General features: G+C 45.6%; 1 protein-coding gene across 7 annotated transcripts in view; it reads left to right on the top strand.

The window, feature by feature from the left end:
- The window catches only part of BCORL1 (BCL6 corepressor like 1), an 860,657-nt gene that overhangs the window by 452,407 nt on the left and 382,019 nt on the right, over positions 1 to 26,231 (top strand). For 6 of the 7 annotated variants that reach the window (XM_069212828.1, XM_069212837.1, XM_069212844.1 and 3 more), the window contains one exon: positions 4,009 to 4,089. The exons of the other annotated variant lie outside the window; for it this stretch is intronic. In XM_069212828.1, the coding sequence (XP_069068929.1) occupies positions 4,009 to 4,089 (81 nt within the window). The remainder of the gene's footprint in view (positions 1 to 4,008; positions 4,090 to 26,231) is intronic. 7 annotated transcript variants of the gene reach the window in all.

Genomic DNA, 26,231 nt, shown 5'->3' with positions numbered 1-26,231 from the left:
CAGTCAAGGAAACTACTCTTCCAACTTTCTCATTCCAAAACCAGACAAGACACTATGACCAATACTCAGTCTCCACTTCCTAAACAGGTTCATAAATACACAAAAGTTCAAGATTACTACACTTCAAGAGATCATGCTGCAGTAAGGGGACTATATGACAAAAGTAGACCTAAAGGATGCCTACCTGCACATTCCAATGACTTGCAAACAAAAAATACCTCTTGTTCATGGTCAAAAAGACATAACAATTCAGGGTACTCAGGTTAGGGATCAAGTCAACCCTCGTATATTCACAAAATGCCTAGCGGCAGTCGAGGCCTACTTCAGATGGAAACCAATACGTGTGTATCCGTACCTAGATGACTGGCTAATCAAAGCAAACTTATACCTGCAATGCGAAAAGAACATCTGGTCGCTCATGGACACGCTACACAGTCTAGGTTCCCTTATCAACCTTCAATAATCATCCACAAAGCCGGAGAGAGAAAATATTTTCCTGGGAGCAAGAATCAACACGATGATGGCAAGAGCATTTCCCTACCCCCAAGAGGAATCAAGTGATAACAGACCAGGCTCACTGATACTGTAAGCATCAGTCTCTGACAGGACTGTGGGGTAGTTGTTGGGTATGATGGCCTCATGCACTCTGCTGATCCCACATGCAAGACTATACCTGAAACTACTGCAAGAGTGGATCCAAAACCAATGTTTACATGCAAAGATGAGCTGGGAAAATCTATTTGTTGTAACACAAAAAGTAGAGGTGGAGATGGCTTGGTGGAACATGTGCAACATAACAGTAGGCAGGACATTCGTACAATCAGTGCTGACGGTGACCATCACCAAGGGTGCGTCCCACATGGGCTGGAGAGTGCACGTGGGAGAGCTGAAAGTCAGAGGAATATGGAGAGTGGAAGAAGCGGTCCAACATATCAGTGTCTTGGAGCTAAAGGCAGTTTTTATGGCCCTAAAAGCCTTTCATACTCAAATAACGGGGAAGACTGTGCAAATTTAAAATTTAGACAGACAACACAACCACAATTTTCTATCTGAACAAAGTGCGACAAGATTACATGTGCTATCAGAACTTGCCCAGGGGATTTGGAGATGGGCCATTTAGAGAGAATTAGACCTCAGAACAATACATCTGCCAGGTGTAGAAAACGGAGTTGCAGACAAGGAACTGTATAACACGAATGGGAATTGAACGACAAAATGCTTTAAGAGGGCTTCCAACAGTGAGGCACACCAGATATTGACCTATCCACAATCCTAGAAAGAAGCAAAATGCTGAGACTTCGTGCCAAGCACCTACAATGCCTCTCCCAGGGAAATTTGACTACGTTTTTGCACCACCTCCCCTCATACCAATGCGAACAGTAGCAGATGACAGTGATCCTAATTGGTCCACAGTGGGAAAACAAGCATGGTTCTCAGACCTGATGGAGATGACGAGGGGAAATGTAAAGAAGGATTAGTCTTCCACCCAGAAGTAGACAGCCTGAGTCTAGATGCCTCGCTCCTAAGGACATAGAATTCGGACATTTGAATCTCCCAAAATGTTCAGTGGACCATCCTTAAGGAAGTAAGAAGTCTGAGCACAAGAAGATGCAACATGTTGAAATTGCATAGTTAGCGTACTGTTCTGCAAAGACAAGGATTTGTTTCTCAGCAGAACGAAGGACACCACGGTAATAGGATATCTTGCCTACTTGTTGCCTGGTGGCAATAGTAGCCTACACGCAAGGCCACATAGGAAGGAGTTTCTTCATAACACCAGTTATCAAGAGGTTTCTAGAAGGAAAAAAGAGAAATGCACCACACAGGTCTGCGCCGATGCCAATGTGGAACCTCAATTTGGTGCAAACACAACTTATGAAAGCACCATCCAATCACCATGCACCATTCAAGCCACGGCACAAGGCAGAACTCTGCGATTCCTGACCTTGAAGACCACCTTCCTAATTTCCATCTTATTATTATGCAGGGTGAGCATAAAGGAGGTACTAATCGCCGAAGAATCATCTGCAAATACACAAGGATAGGATAACGATGAGGACCAACTCTCACAAATCGCATTGCAATTCCACATCAACCAAGCTATCCAATTACCATGATTTTTCCAACAACCAAAAACACAAGCTGAGAGCATGCTGCACATACTAGACTTACACAGGGTTGTGATGTACTACCTTGAGATCAGAAAGGGAAGTCAATTCTTTGTCTCAGTTGCAAACTCCAACAAGGGCTCACCGGTAACAACAGGGATCATTGCAAGGTGGACAGTTAAAACAATCCAATTGTGTTACCAGAAGGAAGAAAAACGCTTTGAGGAGAAACCCAGATTACACCCGACAAGGAAGAAAGAATCCACCCTGATCTTACTAGCAAACATGCCCATAAACAACATATGTATGGCGGCCACATGGTCATCTATCCACACTTTCACAAAACACTACTGTGTGGACATCCAGATAAACAAGGGAGGCACAAGTGGGACAGAAAGTACTGAAGCACCTGTTTGTAAGCTCAAACTCATTTTAACACCACCATCAACCGTGACTCAGAATACCGCTACAAAATCAGTGCATCACATGTGAATCCAGAAAAGGATTCATGCTGTAAAACTAAATGGTTACTTACCTCTAGGAGTAGTTTTGCAGCTTGACAAATTTTCTGGATTCACATGCCACTCTCCACCTCCCCAGGAAATAAAGTGAGGCAAGGAGAGAACGATACTACAACTGTGAGCGACAGAACAGAAGCCAGCAAGTACAAATAGAGCAGTCGAAGAGAAAAAAGATTCTGAAGATGGTGACCATGCTGAGAGGCTTCCGGGAGGGGACATAGCCCCAAATGGCTACAGACAATGTCTACAGGGGAAAAAAGAGCGAGATAAAGAAGACTAACAGAAAGTGTCCAGACCCAACCGCTAGATCAGAGATTAATGCACAGCATGTGAATCCAGAAAACTCTGCAAAACTACTCCTACTGGTAAGTAACCATTTCGTTATTTGATAAAGATTTAATGTAATTGAGACACATTTTCCCCACCCATTCATCAAAAAAAATACTTTAATATAAACAGACACTAGCTAGAAATTGACAATTGATTTCTTATTCTCAGAAGGTCTCTGTTTGAGCCAGTAGCTTACTGTGATTATAGGTTGAAGATAAACTTTCTTGACAGCACATTACTTTCTTCTTTTAAATCATAGATTTTTTGCAAAGAAGTTTTCCATTTATACCTAGCACTTTATCTTTTTAAAACCTAAATCCAGATTGCACATAAATGTGGATCTCATTCGTCCAGTGTTTTTCATTAGCCTCATTGCCATGCTGGAGTTTGGACCAGAGAAACATTTTCTATATGGCTTAATTTCACTGTTGGAGTGTGTGTGTATCACTGGTTAATATATATGGTGTTAATTGGAATAGGAGAGATTCTCTCCATTTTATGGCAGAGAAAAGTGTTACGGAAATCGTTGACCGCGATTTTAGGGGTAGAAGTTTTATTTAAAGCATTGCTTATTTGGACCTCATTTTCGTTACACTTCCTTGAAGAGAAGTTGTATGTAGATTTGTTGTATTTTGGGGTGTGTGCTTAATCAGATATGCTATTTGGAGTGTCTGATTATCATAACACCTGTGTAAACTGGTGAACCGTGGCACAGTAATTGAGCCTTGTCTTGTATAAATGAAAAACATCGGTAGTTAGTTTTTGTTGTGTGTGCTGCCTTGTTGCTGGAGTTTTCCTTGCGCTGACAGCCAACATGAGCAAAAAATGAGTTAACAGGTAAGGATAGTCTTGCTTCATCTGCAAAGTGGATAGAGGTAAAGGAGAAATAAGTGAAGCTTTTTCTGGTTTACTGTGGAGCTATTATATAAGACGTTGAGCCACAGTTGTAGTTGGAACATTTTGGATTTATACGCTACTTGTGTGTTCTCTCTTTCACTCCTTCCCTCACCCCACTCTATCCACTGGTGTGTCTTTCCTGACCTGCCCAGGTTACCTTGAGAAGAAACCCAAGAACAATTTCCGAGATTTTATCCCTGTGGTCCTAACCAGTAGAACTCGCAGCCAGTCAGGTGAGTGATTTATTCCTCCTCCCAGACTGGATCAAGATGTTGTGGTGCTTGCACACACTCTGTAAATTGGCTTTGTGCCTTATTCCATAAAGGTTAATTCAATGTAGAGAGTTGGGGCTTGATTATTATTTATCTAGATTACACTTCTCATATTACTGAGCTTCCTCAAAAGGGACTTTTTTTTTCCTGAAATTGCATATCTGCCAGCTGAATCAGACCAAATTTAACAATTGTAGTACACCAGAACAAGGACATTTGTGTTTTTGTTGTAACTACCTAAAAATGGCGTGCACGTTTGAATCATAAACACACTACTTGAGTCAGGGAGTATATCAGACACTTTTTATTTTAGAATAGATTTTACTATTTAGGAGAAAGGTGTCAAAAATTACATATTTTGAGCATGCTTTGTTTATTTGTTGATTTATCAGTTGGAATCCTGCACACTGCATAACTATGTAATATAGGTATAGATATGTACAACATTACACTGTATGCCAAGTTGATGCCACTGTTAATCAATGCAATCTCAGAACATAGAAAACAGGCAGGTTACCTTTTAATCCTGTTATCACTTTGGTTTTAGTTTTGAACACTTTTTGTTGGTCTTGAGACTCATGTACCTGAAATGTTACACTAAAACGTAATTTACTTTTAATTCCAATAATTCTGCTACGTAATCCAATTTATCATTTATGCGCACATATCCGTCAGTCTCTGGCACTTGCTGTTTCAAAAATTGGTGTGCTTCCCATCACCAAGCTAGAAATCCTAAGGTACCATTTCTATAGCAAGGCAAAGAAATTTCCTTTAACGCCAGCGTAAAAGTCGTAGCCTAATCACCTTGCTAGAAAAGATCCATACATAAGCCAGGGAAGTGACAGAACACTGAACTACTCTCCTCCGCACTTATTTGTCCGTTGTGGGTTAGGTTAGGTTAGTCTGTGCTAATGAACTGGCAATGAGAAACCATTGTCATATAACTTTCTAAATATTTTCTTTGATTTGTTTACAGAATCTTCCTTGTTTCCTGTTCTTCTCTGCTTTAGAACTTACTACCAGTTTAAAATATTGGCTGTATTGTCTATTTTAACGCATTTTGATTGTAATTTGGGCCAGTTTCATGAAAAAAGCATATTAAATCTAATTAACTAATAACGTCAGAAAAGAGAGATACGCAGAGGACTTTTTTGGTGCCTTGGGGCTTTCTCTTTTGTGGGCACAGTTTTTTTTTTCACCGCTGCCCTAGGCCACAGTACTGTTGCTCTTGAATTAAATGTCTAAATAGCCATGTTACTCTCGTTAGGCACTTAATCGTGCTATAGTTGTTAAGATGAGCAGTCAAGGCTTGGTCCCAGAGGTAGAAGGGTTTCAAATGCAGATTCAGTATGACACCATACATAACACCCAATAATCAGTCTCCGAGTTAGTGTTTATACTTAAAAGATAGGAAATTACTTTATTACATAGGGAAGTAATTAACAGGGTTAATTAAACATAGGTAAACACAAAGCAAAAATCATAACTCTTTTCCCTCTAAAGCTAAAATATATATTTATTACCCCAGACGTTCCACTATAAAAAATGTGCACTCCGAGGTTGTAATTCAAAGTACAGTCCATGGCACTAAACTCCAGTGCGTTTTGGCGTCTGCCTTGTTCTGACATATACTTCTAACAATAGATTCCTCAACTTATGATTTTCCAGGGGTGCCAGACTTACATTGGAAACTCTTGCAGTGGCTCCTACATATCAGAAGGTGGCCGCAAGGACCGCCATTGTGAATCTGTCTTTCCTTCATACATAATGACATTGTGCCATTTGTAGGTGCAAACCATATACCAGGTTCTTTTTTTCTATGCCTTTCAACATTGTTCTGGAACCCAGCTCCGTGGATTTTTCACACTTTTTCAATAGTTTTCTTACCAGCTATTGAATGTACAGTCATATCTACCTACAAAATTACAGGTTTTGAACTGTGCTGCGTTTGACATGAGCAGATGTCTATCGTTAACCTGCATAATGTCTTTCTTTGGTACCTCAGCACCAAACATAACTCCCAAGTTCAGTGACAAATGCTTTCTGATGCATCTCAGGGCCTTCAGAGAGTGAGAAGGTAAATAATATGGAGGATAAGAAATTAGGTTGGTCCTGCTCCAAGTTGCAAGGCCCATCATGATCCCATTCCCATTCACCATCTTCAGTTACGTCCAAGATAAGGTCAAGACAAGTCAAAAATAGAAGACAAAAATCCAAACGGGAATCTTCTCCTCCTCAACGCTACTGCTCCGGGAAAATGTCTCATAGTAGGCACACTAGAGCCCTGACTCTTGCTTTGAATTCTGACTCAGAACCGATTTTATTTCTGGAGCCAATGCACCCAGAGTTCCCCAGGGTGGTATTGACTCCACAGGAAATCGCAGCTTCAAGGAAGCCATGTTACACCTCTTCTAGCTGGTTCTGAACCCACTTGGTGTGCAGTCTGACCGCATGGTTCTGTTGGAGTCAGGCTTCCACAGTGGGTCCTCTCCCAAGGCACTGACTCTGTACTGTCTCATGTTGCTACATCCCCCCCACCCCCACCCCCCAGGACTCCAGACCCGTTCTGCAAGCCCCAACAGTTGTTACACTCCGCTCCACTGATACTGAATTCCGCTCCGACTCAGATTATGGATCTGCGCTCAGTTTTGATTCTACCCTTGTCGTGCTATACCATAAACAAGCCTCAACATCAATATTAGGAAGACTCTCCTCTTATGTCCTTGCCTCTGAGGCAGTAATTCAGAGAAGCTGTGTGTCCCACTTCAGCTGCATTTCCGATGCTCTTCAAGGTCTTGAGCACTCTCCACACAATAAAGAGGATGATGAGCTCATATCATTGACCCCATCCCTCCCTCTAATTACATTGATAGTGACTTATGCACTGACCTACAACATGTCAGTTGCTTAGGCACTGCTCTTGAGACAGATTTGAATTCCCCTGTAGCAGCCCCCAGAAAAATAATGCTTCTTTTCACTTAGTGGTACACAGAGGCACAGATGTACTACGTTTGCAGCTTTCTACATTGAAGACTAAGGAAAGACTTCTGACAGAAATCTTGTTGCCCAGGCCCTCCACTTTAGAGCCCTTATTACCATTTAATGAACCCTTGACTGAGACCCTTATGTTGGCTTTGTCCACTCCTTACTTGCCCCTTCCAGTGAGTCACCTCATTACTAGTTGGCATAGACCTGCCCCAGGGGATCCAACTTTCCTGAAAGCCTTCTATTTCAAGCAGGGTCAATCCAAATTATTTCTTCACTGCTCCACCAGACTAAGAATCAAAAACACACACTGTATAAAGCAGCCTTTTCATCAGCCTAACCTATCCTTAATCCTTAAAGGCTGTTTGTCTTTTGTCTCACTACAACCATGATCTATGGGACATAGTGGTTGAGGTCATGTGTGCTTTGCCTGTGAACTTTGAAATTCCTTTGCACGTACATTACAGGACACAGTTAAGTGTATTTTTTCCGGTCTGATGGTGTTGCCCCAGCTATGGGTACTGGTGTTATTAGACACTATTTATTGATAAGTGTCACTGTTTTGTTTCCAGGGACGTCGAAGACTCACTTAGGGATAGTCCCTTTGATGAGGTTTGAATGTATGTCACAAAGGCGGATTCTTTCCCTGAACTCTATAAGCATAGCAGGGCTTTGTTTTGTTCTTTGGGGTTGCTTTCTCACTTCTACCAGTTTCGCCAACAATTTCACAAGTTCTGTGTATATTTGGGAACCCTTGCATATTATCAGGTGGAGCCCTCACAGTCCTTTGAATCTTTGTCGTTTTGGGGGCAGTGGTAGAGGAATAGGACAGAAACATTAGCTGCTGTCCTCCTTCTAGCCTGCTGCTTCGAATCTTATTTTTCTCTCTATTAGAGAATTTGGGCCACCAGTGGGCTGTATCCAGCAGTGTCTAAGCTCTTGAACTCTATCACTTCGAATTAGTGAGCTTTACAAATTGTTTAACCAAGTCATACCCTTTCCTTTTTGTACACCTTGTCCCACATTCCACCAGTTTATGCTCAGATTTATGACAATTATAGCACTATGCTGTCCCAAAAAGGTGATGTTGCTTGCTATAAGAGTGATAGAAAACCATACTCAAGGCACAGAGGGGCTTGTGTAGCTGTTCCAGCTACTCCTTGGTCCCCAAGAAAGACAAGACCTGAGACCGATCTTGTACCTCAGAGTCTTGGTTCCTCAAGAAAGAAGTTCACAATGATGATACTTGCTCAGGTTCCGTTGGCCTTCGATCTAGGCAAGCGCTTTTTTCCTTCTATGGTGTCCTTAGTCCTCAGGAGATTTAATTTAATTTGCCAATCCTGAAAATCCACAGATAGTATTTCCGCATTGTAGCAGGGTGACATCACTTATATTTCACTGTTCTGCTATTGTCCTGCTCTTATGCCTGACATCAGTGCCTCTCGAATATTTATGGCAGTCATATCAATGGTGGCAACCCATCTTCACAGGGGGGAGAACATGTCTTTGGTTACCTTGACTGTTGGCTGTTGAAAGCTGGCTCTCCTCAGGGAGTCTGTACAACAGTGTTGTTAATATATCCTGTGAGTTTTTCTTCAGTGAGCCCAAATCCTAGCTACTACCTTCTCAGAGGCTTCCCTTTATCAGAGCTATCCTTGATATTGTCGCTGGGATGACTTTCCCATACTGCCGCAGAAAGTCTAGGACATTTGGGCAAGAGTTGTCACAGCTTTGACGGTTCTGGAACTGGTATGTCTTCTAGTCTAGTAACTTGCACCTACCTAGTGCCCCACGAAACTGGCACATACAGGACTATTCACCTGCAGCTTGGCCCAACATTGGAAATGTTTCACAGACAGGATTACAATTTCTGATGAAGCAGCCCAAGACCTTCAGTGGTGGATGTTGGATGCCAACTTGACGAGAAGCAGAACATTTTCCTATCCTCCTCTGTAGGTGTCCATTGTGACAGATCAATCCACTTTAGGCTTAGGCTGAGGTGATCACCTAGACAACAGGTAAACCAGGAGTCCCAGGTCTCTCATGAAGAAGCAACTTTATGTCAACCTTTTGCAGCTGTGTGCCTTTGTCCTGGTCTTTAAGGCATTTCTTCATTCCATCAAAGACAGTTTAATTCATGCTCCGACAGATAGACCGCTATGTGATACTACAACAAGCATGGAGGAATGGAATCTTGTACACTCTTTCTGGATACCATGATGCTGTGGTGGTGGCTGGACCTTAACAAGGTCTCCCTGATACTGAGTCACTAGGCAGGATCCCCCAACATCAGAGGGGGGTGAACTGAACAGATGCAATCTGGCAGGTCACAAGTGGTGTTTGCAAGCGAGGTGACAGCCTATCTTTGCCCAATTAAGTGTTTTCTCTGTAGATCATTTTTGCTACCTCTGAAAACTTTCCACGTCCCGCCTTTTGCGCTTTAGAGTTTCCTTCTGCAAGGGCTTTAGGGGATACTTTCTGCCTTGGAAGTGCTTCCTCCTAAGTTTTTCCCTCATCCCTTCAATATGAAACTGGGGGATTTTAATTGAATCCCTCTTTTCCTGATGTGCGCTCATTTTTGAGCATCTGATTAGGTGCATGGTGAGGCTCCTAACACTGAAGACTGTGTTTCTCATTGCAGTCACTTCCAAACGCTGTGTCAGTGAGCTGCAGGCTTTGTCAGTGCAGCCTTCATAGTCTAACTTCTTTTCTGACCATATGGTGCTTATGGTTCACACACCATGTCGTCCAAAAGTGATGTCCTTTTACCGTGATTGCGTAGCCCATCATGCTCCTTGCATTCTTCTCACTGCCATATCCCTCTAAGGAGCCTGACATTCTACACTGGTTTGATCCACTAAGGACCATTGGCTTTTACATTGATAGGGCTAAGGAATGCCGTCTGATTTGTCAGCTCTTCATTGGTTTCGCCATTGTGAAGAATGAATAGGTAGTTCAAAAATGGACCTTATCGCAATAGATAGTCCTTTGCATCAAACACTGTTTTGCCTTCGCCGGGAAGGTCAATCCTGAGGGCCTTTGAGCTCATCTCATCAGGGCAAAGGCTGCAACTATAGTCCAAGCTTGGGGTGTCCCTTTTTTGTCCTCTGCAAAGCAAACCTTGGGGCATCAGTCCACCCCTTTCCCCAGTCACTGCTGTTTCGTTTCACAAGACCTGAGTGAGGTTCATTTTCCTACTCGTTTCTGCAGGACTTGCTGGAGTAGAGTCTACTCTTCAGACTCACCTTCTTGGATGGGAAATAGCTTTGGTATTGTTTAAAAAAGGTGAGGAATTTGCGATTAGAAGTATCCATCAGAAAGGTAGGTTACTTCAATAATAATCTTTCTGGTAGATACTCTGTCTAGCCACAAAATGCTTACCACCCACCCACCTTCCCATTCTTTCGAGTGGGCATTCAGGGGTTAATAAGGGCCTAAGCTGCACACTGTCAGTGTTCTCAATCACCCAGTCATGCTCTGCATGGAAAAGAATAATTAAATATTTGTTGAATTTGCGCGGGGTGACATTTATATGCAAAAAACAGTGTCCTCCTGTCTGGAGGCAGGACGTAGTTGTGACAGGTGCTGTTGTTGCCACCTGCCAGCACATAGGTGCTATTACAAGAGTTTTTGGATCCAGTCTGCTGCCTTGGGGGATTCAAAAGATGAAGAAATCTGTGGGTAGGTAGTAGATCCACCAGATCGAGTTTTGAAGAAGGTAATGCTGAAGAGAGGGTGGATCAACTGTCAAACAACCCCAAAACAGCAATCCTGTACTCCATCTACAAGAAAACACATGGCAAAAATTAATACATTAAACATTTAAAATAAGTAAAATGAATAGACCCTGGAGTCCCATGTCCCACCTGTCTTTCTCTGGTGTGTGATTCTACGTCTGGCCACTGTGCAAGAACTACACTCCTGACCACAACAGAATGATTAATAATCTGACAACTGTCCATTCTGTACAGACCTCTTGTATGTCAGTGGGATTTCTGTATTGCGAACCAAGCCAAAAGGTAGTGGAGCACCTCTCTCTTACTGGTATGAGTGAAAGTGTGGCAGGGGAGTAGGCATTCATACTCCTAAGGCCGTGAAAGCTCACTAAGCCCAAGGATCACTTAAGGAGTACTCTCAGCAGTGCGTGGGATGGCTCCAGTAGTATGACAGCACTTGTAGTTTCATGGCTAAAATGCCTACAGGTTTAGAACTGTTTTGTGACTGAGAGTTAATGTTTTGAGTGCTTAGTTCAGGAGGAGAAAAGAGAGCAGACTTTAACTCTGGGGCTTTGGAAGGCTTTATGGTTAACTTCTTGGCAGGGTTTGGGCTCCAGCCTCAACAGTAGATCAGAAAGTATTAGGGCTCTGTAGTACCTGAACTGTAGGATGGCTGCGCCTCTGTGTGTGCTGTCTGGCTGTTTTTTGTTTCCGTGTTTTGGATACATTTCCTGCTTGTAGCCAGTGGCACTGTTCTTGCTATCTTTGTTGGGGACTTATTAATAAAATGCCAGAGTGTGGCACTCAGCCTGACCTGTGAGTGAGTCTTTATTTCATAGAAGATCTGTTTTCCTGGGCTAAGTAAACCAATTCCAGTCACAAATGAAAATATTATTTTTATGGCTGAGACAATAGGGAGATAACACTCTGGGAAGAGGTAAATCCTGGTAGTCAGCTTGTGAAACTGCCTTTTTCTAACACTGATATCCCCAGGTGGCTAATTCAACTCCATTTGCCCTCCGTGCTAACCGGGGCCTCTGGATCCTCGCACAAATTGGGACAGATGCCATCACTGGTGCTACCACCTTTCTCGGCCAGGTTCCCTTGACACCGGTGCCGATCAAAGAGCCACTCTCCGGCTCCAAAACAGCATCGCCTTGACACTGCTGAATGCTGGTGCTATCTGGCGCATGTCCACCTCTGGAGCTGCCCTTTTTGATGGCCCCTTTAAAGGAGGACTCCTGACAGGCTGAAAACCTATATTAGGAGCTGGATGATGCCAGTGGCCTGGGCACCTCCTCAGACTCTGCCCTGATTTCTTCTCTGGGCCTTGTCAAGGAGGGGGCGCATCATTTGCTACAGTCATGTAGGGCAGCAGAGGTGCTGGAGCTGCCGTTGCCTTTGTAGAAGTACAGACCAGTGTCTTGACAGAGGTGTCTCACCCGGGGCCAAGCTCTGCAGGGCCCTTGCTCCCTTTTAATGAAGCTCTTACAGATGTTCTCCTGGGGGCCTAGGCCAAGCCCTGCACAGGGGCATTTTTGCACAGAGTGATTACCTGCTGACATTCTCCCACCCCAGGAAACCTACCTTCCTTTCCCAATATCCCTCCCTGAGAGGCTGGTGGTGCAGGCCTTGACAGCCAAGGTCAGCCCATGCTCATTCCCCACCATGAACACTGTGTGTCTCTTGGGCTGATATTCCCATTCCTCATGGGATTCTGTTTCGCAGCTGCTGCCCGCACAGGGCCCAGCCATTCTGAACCAGGCATTGTCATGGTCGGCATGCAGCGAAATTCGCCATTCGTATGGGCTGGACACCATGGACTCTCTCAGCAGGGCCTTGACCTCTACAGTGGCACTTCCCGCCACGTCTTGTTGAGGTCAAGTGGGTATTCAGAGGATGTTCAACCTGCCCTTTCATAGCTCCTGTCTGTATGGCAACAAAGCTGAAATAGCACTTCAATACTTCAAGGACAGACAGGTCTCCACCAGATCCCTGCTCCTTTCCTGGGGCCCCTGCCAACAGTCCTTTTGCCCCTTCCTAAGCCACAGTCAGGTCTTCCGTGGGTGTCCGCAGTTATCAGACTTATCCCCAGCCCAGCAGGTGTCCCAGTCCTGTTGTGCCCGGGAATGCAGATCCCATAAAATAAGATGAGGTGTCCTGAACCCATGTACTGTCCAGGTCCCCACTACAGCTGCCGCAACCTCTGAATTATTTTATGGGCCCTCTGCGTGGCACAACTATCCAGTTGGTGACAGGATCAAGCACCACCAGCCCCAGTGACAAGCGATAACCATCGTCAAGTGGGTGTTACAAATCATTTGTTGGGGTTATGGCCTTCCATTTCTGAAAACTCCCTCTACTTTGCTACTGTTCGCAGAACAGCTGATGGAGAACCGCCTCTTTTTGCCGCATCAGGAAGTGCGGGCTCTGCTGGCCAAAGGAGCCATTGACGGGTACCAGCATCAGAAGTAGTACATGATTCTTATTCTCGCTACTTTCCTGTGCTGAAAAAGGATGGAGATCTCTGCCCTAAACTAGATCTCTACCCTCTCAACACCTTTTTACGGAAGGAGAAGTTCAAGATGCTAACCTTTGCTGAGGTTTAGTCTGTCAGAGACCCCCACCCCCAGGACTAGATGGTAGCTGTGCTCCCCTGTGCCTAACATGTGCCCCTCAGGTAGTGGTTGAAGCTCATCTTCAGAGATCAGGGTTCCGAGTCTTCCTCTACCTCTGAGCTGGCTGTTAAAAACGGGATCACCCCAGGTGTTTGTCACCCACCTCCAGAACGTATGCATTCGGTGGGGTTCACTTTCAACTTGCCGAAGTCACACCTGACCCCTTTGATGCTCTCTTTCATCAAAGCCATTCTAGACTTGGTGCAGTTCCAAGCATATCCTCCGAAGTGGAGAGTCCAGAACATTCAGGATATTATTCCGGGCTAGTTTAACCTCAGTCCTCGATTTCTTATGAGATGAGTATGAGGCTCCTGGCTCTGATAGCCTTCTGCATCCTGCTGGTGAAGTTCGCTCAATGGTATATTCGGGCTCTGCGGTGAGATCTGAAGCCCCAGTGGGGACAGCACCAGGGGAATGTCTCCGACCTGGTCTAGATTTTGAAAGAGACTGCAAAAGATCTGCGGTGATGAAACCGCAATTGGATCAACAGCAGACCCTCTCCCTTACATTTCAGGAGCTGACATCACTTCTGGTTGGAGCGGCCATTTGGGACTGATGGAGATCAGAGGACTCTACGGCAGAATATCAGCTCCATATCAATCTTCTGGAGCTGAGAGCTATCCTCTTGCCATTGAAAGCCTTCCTCCTGTCCATCAAGGACAGGTTGGTTCAGGTGCTCATGGACAACACCACCGCTATGTGGTATTGTAACAAACGGGGCCGAGTGGGATCGTGGACCCTGTGCCAGGACGCTCTGCACCTCTGGACTTGACTAGAGAGCCAGGATATTTTCCTCGTCGTGCAGCATATTGTGGGGTCTTTGAACCCCCATGGCAGACAAACTCAGTCACCGATGCCTCGTGGATCACGAATGACGTCTACGTCCGTTGGTGGCTCAAGGTCTCTTCCAAGAATGGGGAGAACTGTGGCTAGATTTAATTACTGCAGAGAATATGCAGTATCTGCTCTTCTGCATGAAGGAGTTTCAGAAGCGACTGCCACTGGGAGACACGTTATGCTTAGACTGGAACCCAGGACTCCTGTACTCCTTTCTGCTGATACCGCTCCTGCCTTGGGTTCTCAAGAAGTTCATTACCAACCATCCCAATTCCCCTGATGGCCCCGGACTGGACAAAGAGAGTTTGGTATCCCGAACTCCTGAGCAAGAGCATCTGCACTCCGATCAGGCTGCTCATTCAGGGAGATCACTAGCTGCAACCACAGGGCCAGGTTTTGCACTCATGCAAGGAGTTGGAGCGACAACAGTTGAATGTCTTTGATCTTCTTCCTTGCAGCCATTTCATTCTTCCTGTGGTTGCTGGAACAGCTCTCCTTGTTCAAGATACCTGTTGTGTCACATTTCTTTAAGGGCTTGCAACACTTGTTCCCTCTCACCCCTTTTGTTGTGCCCCAATGGGATCTCATTCTGGTTTTAACGTTCCTCATGTGTTCCCCATTCAAACCCATGCATGGCTCTCCTTTGTGACTCTTGACCCTGAAGACAGTATGTCTGGTGACCATGTCGTGAGGACCTCTTGGACCGGCTCTGGTCACCCCTGTTTTAGCTTTATTTTATACTTCCAATTTTATTAGTTTTAGTAAAACTGCTTTTAGCAATGATTTGTATAGATTTTTATCAGCTTGCTTTTATTCCATGAATATAAGGAACAAGCTGATTGTTCGTTAGCCTTTGTATGTGTAACTAGTACTTTCTGTCTGAGACTACATACCCTGTACATGATATGCAACTTTGCGTTGCTCATTCAGGAGTCAGCTTCTAACACCTAGACACAACATTGCATCAGCACTGTATGGTTTATTATATAAATGGTGCACTGACCCAGAAGGGGTTGCATCCTGTGCGACATGCAGCTTGCTGGTGCTAATCTACCAGCCTCCTGAGAGGATTACCATCAGCACCACAGGCTGACTTCTGATACTGTCTCCAGGTATGGGGTTGGGGCCAATCCCTTTGATGGGGCCAGGCACCCGCTATGCGCTCAGCGCAGACTTAAGGTTAGGTAGGAATCTTTAGAAAGTCTAGAGCCATCTTCACCATGGTTGGATTGTTTATAGTTTTCATCATATTTGTAATGCTGATTACTTTGCTTTGTTTCATCAGCTTAATTATCGCAGCTCACTTTCTATATGCCAGATTGCAATTGTTTCAATAAATGTATTGAAATCCTATCTTGCATCTCTTTGCATGCATGAGGAGTAGCACGAAAGGATACGATCTGTTTAAATGACTTCCTGGGTAGTCTGAGCGTCATGTTCAGGCTGCCATAATCACTTTCCACCATGGTAGGTTTGGGGGTTTGGGTGAGGCACTGTGAGCTACCCACAAATTTGGCTGCCAGATAATGATGGTATGGATAGACTCAGTGCCCCACATTCTGAAGTTCTAAATATACAGTCCTATTTGGAAAGGAACTGCATAACAACCATTACATCACCCAGGAAGGTCAATGAGCTTCGTGCTCTTTTGGTTGCACCTATGTGTACCAGTTCTACCCAGACAAACTGGGTCTTCGCATGCGTGCCTCCTTTCTACAAAAAGTGGTGACTCCCTTCCATGTTGGCCAAAATTTCATGCTGCTGACAGTTTTTGCTCTACCTCATCCTTCTAAGGAAGGGGAGAGACTACACCATTTGGACCCAAAAAGATCCCTCTCTTTCTACATCAATCTTACCAAAGATCACCTGTTGGACGATCAGCTTCTTTTTGGGTTTGCTGGAGTGAAAAAAGGTGAGGCGATGCAGAAAATGACTATCTCATTGAATTATACTCTGCATTAAACTGCTACGCACTAGCTAAAACGCAGCCTCCTGAGGACCCGTGTGGCCATGCCACCAGTGGGTAAGGCTGCTACTACTGAGTTTGCACATGGAGAACCTGTTCTGGACATCTGCTATGCTACCACAAGGGCGTCACGCCATATGTTCATAGAGTAATCCTGCAGGTCCATTGAGACGGGCATTTTGCCAGTTTGGTCCTCCAGGACTTTCTGATTTGAGCCAGGTCGCAGGCCTGCTAACAGGGAGGTATTGCTTTGATATCTATTCTAAGGTGAGGAACCTGTGGTTAGAAGTCTCTACAGAAACAAGTTCAATGGCATGTGTGGATGTAGATATACATGCTCTGCATACTTCTGCCATCTAGTGTTGTGTCCGGATGTGTGCAAGTTGTTTTTCTTTTAAGAAACTGTTGGAGTCATAAGGTAAAGTGATCCCTCCTCTCGGTGGTACTGCGCATAGGCATCGACTCCATTGTTAGATTGTTTTCTTTTTGCCATTGCGTTCGGACGTGTTCTTCCGTGCTCTGGTTTGAGACCATTTCGGACTCCCTTTGGATCATTCTACATCTCCATGCTCGTCGGTATTGTTTTTGTTCGCGTACCATTCACTTACATCAACAACAGGAAGAAAATCCCTCTTCGTTAGTTCGACGAGTTTCGCTCCTGTCCTTTAGGTCTTGCCCGGTTGGTCTTCTCTTTATTTCCATAGTATCAGTAAAAGTAAAGTATGCGATGCTGATAAAACGGACACCATTTCGATTTTCTCCTAGTTGCCACGCTAAGTACCCCATGCAGTCCTCCATTCGGTTTGCAACCTCTGTTTATCTCCTGACCACGACGAGGAGGCCTGTTGATTTGTTTTGATTGGAGAAAACATTGTGGGATCCTGGGGCACGTAGAAAAGAAATGCAGCGTAAGGAGTTAAGAGACACCGGACATCTTCGGTTTCCAAGACATCGAACCACAGGAAGAGCTGCATGAGGCTTCTGTGGCGGAGAAAGAGGCCTTTTCCATTCCAGATTTCAAATCGAACTCCGAGACTGATGTCAGTGTGCACCCGCAGGAGGTTCCATCAGCGCAGCAAGCAGTGAGTACAAAGGCCTCTAACCTGTTCAGCAAAAAAACATTTGGCACTGGTCGAACATAAGGCTGCTGGGACACTGCTGCCAAGAGCCACAGTAGGCACCGAACAATCGCCAAGGATGCCCTGCCCGAAGGCTCAGCACCAAAAGCTAAGCTGAAAGTTCCTGCCACTACTCAAACTCAAATGGTTTTGGCACTGAGCCAACCATCCATATCTTCCGTCCCAATGACATCAGCAACGACCACTTTGGCACCGAAAAACAAGGCTTCTTCTTTATTGAAAGTTTCCACTTCAGCATCGAAATTGACTGTGTCTGCACCAGAGTCTATTTTACAGACTATGTCAGAGAAACTCATTTTGAAATAAAAGACAATACATCTTCAGCCTAATACTGGTTGGATCATCGCAACCAAATTCAGTGAAGCTGACACCAACTCCATCCAAGTGTCAGTCTTCATTCCAGGAGGCCATTGATTTACTGACACTTCCTGAAAAGAATAAGAAGGACATTGCCACCAGTCCTATTCCTCCATCTTCACCACTCTCCCCTTCACCTTCTTTTCCACACCACTCAGACAGATGTAGAAGATATAACTGGGGGGACTCCACATGACTCTCCACAATCCTATGTAGAACATCAAGGAGGGAATGATGACACACAACAACTCCCATTAGATCCCTAGGACACATATGCTACTGATCCACCAGGTGATAAAGACCCAGTCGTATATCCAGCTAAACCATCTCCAACAGATGACAACACATCTTTTAATGAACTGGTAGCTAGGGCAGCTGCGTATCATGAGGTCCCCTTACACAAGGACCCTATAGAAGATGATTTTCTGTTTGAAACCCTTTCATCCACTACTAGGGCTTGTAAGTACCGGCCCATGTAAAGGGTATGACCTGTCATGTCAGGCGACATTTTTATAGACCCTGTTCATGCTAGAATAATTACACCTAGAGTCAATAAAAAAAATATAAGGAAGCTCCTTCTGATCCTGCTTATATTAGAGTCATATTCCACCAGACTCTTTGGTGTGGTATTGCATGCTGTAAACGAGCTAATTCACAAAGCTCAGCAGATGCACCTCCTCCAGATAAGAAATCTAAATTAATTGATGTATCAGGCAAAAGGGCGGAGGTTCAGGCAACCAATCACTAGAGAATTGCTAGCACCTAGGGTCTGTTAGCAAAATATGATAAAGCGCACTGTGATGAAATGGAATACCTCATTCAACATCTCCTAGAGGAATTTAGAAAAAAGGGACAACAGCTTGTGCAGGATGACAAGTTAATTTCAAATAACTCTATCAGATGTGCTCTTGATTACAGCAGCTAGGATTATAAACACTAGTGTATTATTCCACAGACATGCCTGACTGCATGTATTAGGTTTTAAACCTGAGGTGCAGCAAGGACTGCTAAATGCCTCTTTGGATCAGCATCACCTGAGGTGGCCCAAACACTGGAGAAAATGTAAAAATGACACTGAGGTAGCCAAATCTCTGAGGGCACTTCAAACTCCCACTAATCGTGTTTCCTTTACCATGCCTACATTCAAGCAGGGCAATAAACAGTCAGTGTCAGATTCCTCTACCTCCTTGTTTTGCTTTCACTAATGACCGAGCTGGCAAAATCTCTGGAATGCACTGCTTAGTTCAAAGAAAACACTATTTTTTCACCACGAGGTTCCTAAAACGAGATTAGCATGTGGAAAGCACACGTTTAAAAATAGTCACAGCAGTGAAAGGAAAATATACCCAAATGATTCTCCACTGCAATGTACACAACAAATATATGCATTTATATTATATTGTACTGCAAAGCAAATAATGAAGTAATAATTCATCACTGTAGGGCCTACCAAGCTCTTCATCTTTCTCATGCCAGCAAGATGATGACCCCATTCGACTGCGAAAGAGATCTTCACCCTCACGGGAAAGATATCAGGCATTCAACGTCAAGAATCCTGATTGAGGTCACTCACTCTCTCACTGTCGCACTGGGTCTTTTTATATCTTAAAGAACCAAAAGGAGCTTTCTGGAAAAAAAAAAACTCATTTCGTAATTCAAACATGCTGGCTAGCTTAGGTATGCTTTGAAAATAACACGTTGGGGTTTGGCCACAATCCCAACATGTCAAATCGAAACAAGGCTGTTCCCTGCCGTCTGAGTACATCCTTATCAACCAAAACCCTTGGTGAGAAAGCATGAAAACAAGCACAGTTTAAAATGTGGAAAAGTACAGTCAGCTTTAAAATGGCAGTGTCTAATGCTACAATAGTCAGTAGGCAGCTAAACTGAATACAAAATGTAATCTGCAACTGGTGACACTAGACAGCCAATCCAAGTGCAAAGTAGTGCAACACAAAGTCAGTGGTCAAAAACACATATTTCACTACACTCATTTAGGCAACACCATTCAACATTCCCTTCTAGAGGATTTTATAGAGGCACATATAAGGGAAACAATTCAAAAGGTAGAGGAAAGGGCGTTTCCACTCGTGCCATCCCTTCCGCATCAAAGCAGTGACTCTCTCCTCATTTGCCCCGATCATTCAAAACCTGTTGAGGGTCGCCTACCACAGGTATTTCTGAATTGGCAAAAAATGTCAACAGCTCAGTGCGTGTTGGATATTATCCAACATGGCTATTGCCTGGAGCTCATCAACACACCTCCAGACATACCACCCCGTAAACACAACCTCTCTGTAGAACACTTAAAATTGTTAAATCGGGAAGTGCAGGCTCTCCTTCAGAAAGGAGCAATAAAACTAGTACCTAGTCATCAGAGAGAGACAGAAGTATATTCACTATATTTCATTATACCTGACCGTTTCTAGATAGCAGACCACTAAATCATTACATCCTATCAGAGCATTTTCATATGGTGACTCTCAAAGATGTAATACCGCTGTTGCAGCAAGGATACTTCATCTCTGCACTAGATCTAAAGGATGCATATTTCCACATCCCAATACATCCAGCCTACAGAACATACCTCAGATTCGTAATACGAGGTAGGCATTATCAGTTCAAAGTATTTCCTTTTTGAGTAATAGCTGCACCTTGTGTCTTCACAAAATGCCTAGCAGTAGTTCTACACATCTACGCAGACAGTGTATTCATGTCTTCCAGTATCTGGACGATTGTCTCATCAAGTCCTGTTCATTCCACTTATGCATAGCATATCCAAACAACGATTCATCTCCTTCACTAGTTAGGATTTACTATCAAAATAAAAAAATCCTACCTTCAACCATTTCAGATACAGCCATATCTAGGAGCTGTTCTAAGCACTCAATTAGGGTGAGCCTACCCAATTGCAATCAGGATTCAAAATATAGCAACTATGTGCAACAGTAGTGCCTGGCAAGGCAATGGTTGCAGTCACAGGGTCAACTACAAGATCTAGTGTTGTTAGACAGCCGCACTCACTATTCTGTGCAGTGGTGGAACACAAAATCTGACAAAAGGGCAGCGATTTCTAGACCCTCTTCCCCAGGTCACTTTCACAGTGGACGCATCCCTCACAGGTTCGGATGCTCACCTACACAACCTCTCAATACAAGGATTGTGGGATACCAAACAGCAAGCCCTAAGTGCAGTTACTTGGAACTGCAAGCCATTCATTTAGTACTGAAAGCTTTTTTAGTTCACCTGCAATGCAAGATTACCTTGGTATGGAAGGACAACACAACAGCCATGTTTTATTTGCAGAAACGGAGGTAGGGGGATAAGGGCAATGCTCTATGTATGATCTGGTCAAGGATATTTGCCTACACTTTTACACCTCTCCCTCTTCCTCTGTTTGTGGTAGGAAAGCTCAGGCAGACTTCTCCCACCCTCATTCTAGTAGCTCCCACTTGGGCAAGCCAGCCATGATTCACAACACTACTAGAACTGTCAGTAGTTCCCCACGAGAAGCTTCCATAATGCTCAGATCTTTTCAGTCAGAACCATGGAGAAATCAGGCACTCAAATCCCAAAGAACTCAATCTTGCGATTTGGCTCCTGAGATCATGGAGTTTGGATAATGAAAATTACCTCCAGAATGCATGACCATTCTTAAGGAAGCACGTAAACCTACAACTAGAGCATGCAGTGCAGCTAAATGGAAAGTGTTTGTTTTCTGTTGTCAAAACAAACAGATTAATCCGTTCAATGCAACTGTTCAAAATATTGTTTGCAATTTACTTCATTTACAAACTTGTGGGTTAGCGTACACTTCAAAACGGCAACACCTTGCAGCAGAAGCGGCATATATGCAAAACAGACAACTCTTAACATTGTACAAAATACCTGTAATTAAGGAATTTATGGAAGGCCTCAAAAGAGTAATTCCTACTAGGGTGTCTTCAGCATGAATATGGAACCTTAACATTGTACTTATTAGACTTATGGGACCATCATTTGAGCCGTTACATAATTGTCAACTCCAATTTTTATCTTAGAAAGTTGCATTTCTGGTAGCAATCACTTTGCTAAGATGTGTGAATGAGCTTCAGGCATTAACCTTGGAGGAACCTTTTTTCCAAATACATTAAGATAGGTTAGTCCTCCGTACCAACCCAAAAAAATGTCCACATTCCAATTAAACCAGTCAGTTGAATTACTGGTTTTCTTTGCTTAACTTGAATCAGTTGCAGAAAGAGCTTTAACCTCTTCTGTGCCTTGGACGAGATGATCTCGTCCAAGGCTACAGTTCCCCTGTGCCTTGGACGAGATCATCTCGTCCATGGCACAGGGGAACTTGGGGGCGCGCTAGCGTGCCCCCCGTGCACCCCCCTCCCCCCCCCCAAGTCGGGGATGGAAGGGGAAGACCTTCCCCTTCCACCCCCGACCCCCCCCCCACCCCCCCTGTGACGTCAGCGCGCGCGCGCGCGCTGATGTGTCACAGGGGCCTCCCTCGTCGCGCTGGAAGCTCTGCTTCCAGCGCGATTGAAAAAGAAATGCAAAAGCATTTCTTTTTCAATCACTTGGGAGGCCCGGAGGGGCTTCAAAGGGAAGGAAAAGTATTTCCTTCCCTTTGAAGTCCCTCCGAGGGTTTCAAAAGCCGGATTGCTTGCAATCCGGTTTTTGAAACCCCACTAGACACCAGGGATTTTTTTTTTTTTCGTAGAAATTGACAAAAGGGAGCGACCCCTTGGGCAAGGGTCGCTCCCAGGGGGGGCATTTTTTTGAAAAGGCCTTTTCTGCCCCCCCTGGGGGCAGAAACCTCTAGGCACCAGGGACCTCTTTTTTTTTTCATTTTTTTTTTATTGAGGTGGGGAGCGACCCCTTAGGCAAGGGTCGTTCCCCTTGGGGGAAAATTATATTTTGGCCATTTCTGCCCCCCTTGGGGGCAGATTGGCCTATTTTGATGAGGCCAATCTGCCCCCAAGGGGGGTAGAAACCACTAGACACCAGGGATTTTTTTTTTTTTTTATGGTTATTGACAAAAGGGAGCGACCCCTTGGGCAAGGGTCGCTCCCAGGGGGGCATATTTTCGGGAAGGCCTTTTCTGCCCCCCCTGGGGGCAGATCGGCCTACTATTAGGCCGATCTGCCCCCAGGGGGGGCAGAAACCTCTAGGCACCAGGGACCATTTTTTTTTTTTTTTTCATTTTTTTTTTTTTGGTGGGGAGTGACCCCTTAGGCAAGGGTCGCTCCCCTTGGGGGAAAATTATATTTTGCCCATTTCTGCCCCCCTTGGGGGCAGATTGGCCTATTTTGATGAGGCCAATCTGCCCCCAAGGGGGGTAGAAACCACTAGACACCAGGGAGTTTTTTCTTTGCGTGAATTTCACGCAAAGGGAGCGACCACTTAGGCAAGGGTCGCTCCCTGGGGGGGAGGGGAATTTATTTTAGGCCATTTCTGCCCCCCCTGGGGGCAGATCGGCCTATTATTAGGCCGATCTGCCCCCAGGGGGGGAAGAAACCTCTAGGCGCCAGGGCAAATTTTTTTTTTGTGTTTTTTTTTTTGGTTCTTTTTTTTTTTTTAGAGATGGGGAGCGACCCATCAGGCAAGGGTCGCTCCCCTGGGGGGCAAATTTATTTTAGACCATTTCTGCCCCCCCGGGGGACAGATCGGCCTATTATTAGGCCGAACTGCCCCCGGGGGGGGGGGGGGGCAGAACACTCTAGGCGCCAGGGCAATTTTTTTTTTGTGTTTTTTTTTTTTGTTGTTTCTTTTTTTAGAGATGGGGAGCGACCCATCAGGCAAGGGTCGCTCCCCTGGGGGGGCAAATTGTATTTAGACCATTTCTGCCCCCCTGGGGGCAGATTGGCCAATTTTAGGTCAATCTGCCCCCAAGGGGGCAGAAATCACTAGGCACCGGGGATTTGTTTTTTGGCGCCAATGTCACGCAGGGGGAGCGACCCCGTAGGCAAGGGTCGCTCCCGGGGGGGGTGGGGGTTGGGGGTTGGGGGGGCAAATTTATTTTAGGCCATTTCTGCCCCCCCGGGGGACAGATCGGCCTATTATTAGGCCGAACTGCCCCGGGGGGGGGGGGGGGGCAGAACACTCTAGGCACCAGGGCAATTTTTTTTTTGTGTATTTTTTTTTTTGTTGTTTCTTTTTTTAGAGATGGGGAGCGACCCATCAGGCAAGGGTCGCTCCCCTGGGGGGGCAAATTGTATTTAGACCATTTCTGCCCCCCTGGGGGCAGATTGGCCAATTTTAGGTCAATCTGCCCCCAAGGGGGCAGAAACCACTAGGCACCGGGGATTTGTTTTTTGGCGCCAATGTCACGCAGGGGGAGCGACCCTGTAGGCAAGGGTCGCTCCCGGGGGGGGGGTGGGGGTTGGGGGGGCAAATTTATTTTAGGCCATTTCTGCCCCCCCGGGGGACAGATCGGCCTATTATTAGGCCGAACTGCCCCGGGGGGGGGGGGGGCAGAACACTCTAGGCACCAGGGCAATTTTTTTTTTGTGTTTTTTTTTTTTTGTTGTTTCTTTTTTTAGAGATGGGCAGCGACCCATCAGGCAAGGGTCGCTCCCCTGGGGGGGCAAATTGTATTTAGACCATTTCTGCCCCCCTGGGGGCAGATTTGTCAATTTTAGGTCAATCTGCCCCCAAGGGGACAGAAACCACTAGGCACCGGGGATTTGTTTTTTGGCGCCAATGTCACGCAGGGGGAGCGACCCCGTAGGCAAGGGTCGCTCCCGGGGGGGGGGTGGGTGTTGGGGGGGCAAATTTATTTTAGGCCATTTCTGCCCCCCCGGGGGACAGATCGGCCTATTATTAGGCCGAACTGCCCCGGGGGGGGGGGGGGGCAGAACACTCTAGGCACCAGGGCAATTTTTTTTTTGTGTTTTTTTTTTTTTGTTGTTTCTTTTTTTAGAGATGGGCAGCGACCCATCAGGCAAGGGTCGCTCCCCTGGGGGGGCAAATTGTATTTAGACCATTTCTGCCCCCCTGGGGGCAGATTTGTCAATTTTAGGTCAATCTGCCCCCAAGGGGACAGAAACCACTAGGCACCGGGGATTTGTTTTTTGGCGCCAATGTCACGCAGGGGGAGCGACCCCGTAGGCAAGGGTCGCTCCCGGGGGGGGGTGGGTGTTGGGGGGGCAAATTTATTTTAGGCCATTTCTGCCCCCCCGGGGGGCAGATCGGCCTATTATTAGGCCGATCTGCCCCCCGGGGGGGGGGGGGGGGGGGGCAGAAACCTCTAGGCGCCAGGGGAATTTTTCATTTTTTTCTTTGTTTTTTTTTTTTAGAGATGGGGAGCGACCCATCAGGCAAAAGTCGCTCCCCTGAGGGACAAATTGTATTTAGGCCATTTCTGCCCCCCTTGGGGGCAGATTGGCTGATTTTAGGTCAACCTGCCCCCAAGGGGGCAGAAACCACTAGGCACCGGGGATTTGTTTTTTGGTGCCAATGTCACGCAGGGGGAGCGACCCCGTAGGCAAGGGTCGCTCCCGACGGGGGAGGGTGGGGGTTGGGGGGGCAAATTTATTTTAGGGCATTTCTGCCCCCCCCCCCCCCCCCCCCCCCCCCTGGGGCCGGCTGAGCTACAGGCCAAACACCACAGGTAGGCACCTTGCAAAAAACACCTCTGTTTTCTGTGAAAAATATGTTGTGTCCACGTTGTGTTTTGGGCCATTTCCTTTTGTGGGCGCTAGGCCTACCCACAGAAGTGATGTACCATTTTTATCGAGAGACTTAGGGGAACGCTGGGTGGAAGGAAATTTGTGGCTCCTCTCAGATTCCAGAACTTTCTGTCACCGAAATGAGAGGAAAAAGTGTTTTTTGGGCCAAATTTTGATGTTTGCAAAGGATTCTGGGTAACATAACCTGGTCAGAGCCCCGCAAGTCACCCCATCTTGGATTCCCCTGGGTTTCTAGTTTTCAAAAATGCACTGGTTTGCTAGGTTTCCTCAGGTGTCGGCTGAGCTACAGGCCAAAATCCACAGGTAGGCACTGCTTTTTATAAAAAAATGTGATGTGTCCACGTTGTGTTTTGGGCCCTTTCCTTTCGTGGGCGCTAGTCCTACCCACACAAGTGAGGTATCATTTTTATCGGGAGACTTGGGGGAACGCTGGGTAGAAGGAAATTTGTGGCTCCTCTCAGATTCCAGAACTTTCTGCCACAGAAATGTGAGTAACATGTGTATTTTTAGCCAAATTTTGAGGTTTGCAAAGGATTCTGGGTAACAGAACCTGGTCCGAGCCCCGCAAGTCACCCCTCCTTGGATTCCCCTAGGTCTCTAGTTTTCAGAAATGCACAGGTTTGGTAGGTTTCCCTAGGTGCCGGCTGAGCTAGAGGCCAAAATCTACAGGTAGGCACTTCGCAAAAAACACCTCTGTTTTTTTCCAAAATTTAGGATGTGTCCACGTTGCGCTTTGGGGTGTTTCC

The sequence above is a fragment of the Pleurodeles waltl genome, chromosome 2_1, assembly GCF_031143425.1.
Source record: "Pleurodeles waltl isolate 20211129_DDA chromosome 2_1, aPleWal1.hap1.20221129, whole genome shotgun sequence".
NCBI classification, from domain to species: Eukaryota; Metazoa; Chordata; class Amphibia; order Caudata; family Salamandridae; genus Pleurodeles; species Pleurodeles waltl.
The sequence above is the reverse complement of the archived record's forward strand: the minus strand, read 5'-3'. Positions and strand labels throughout refer to the sequence as shown.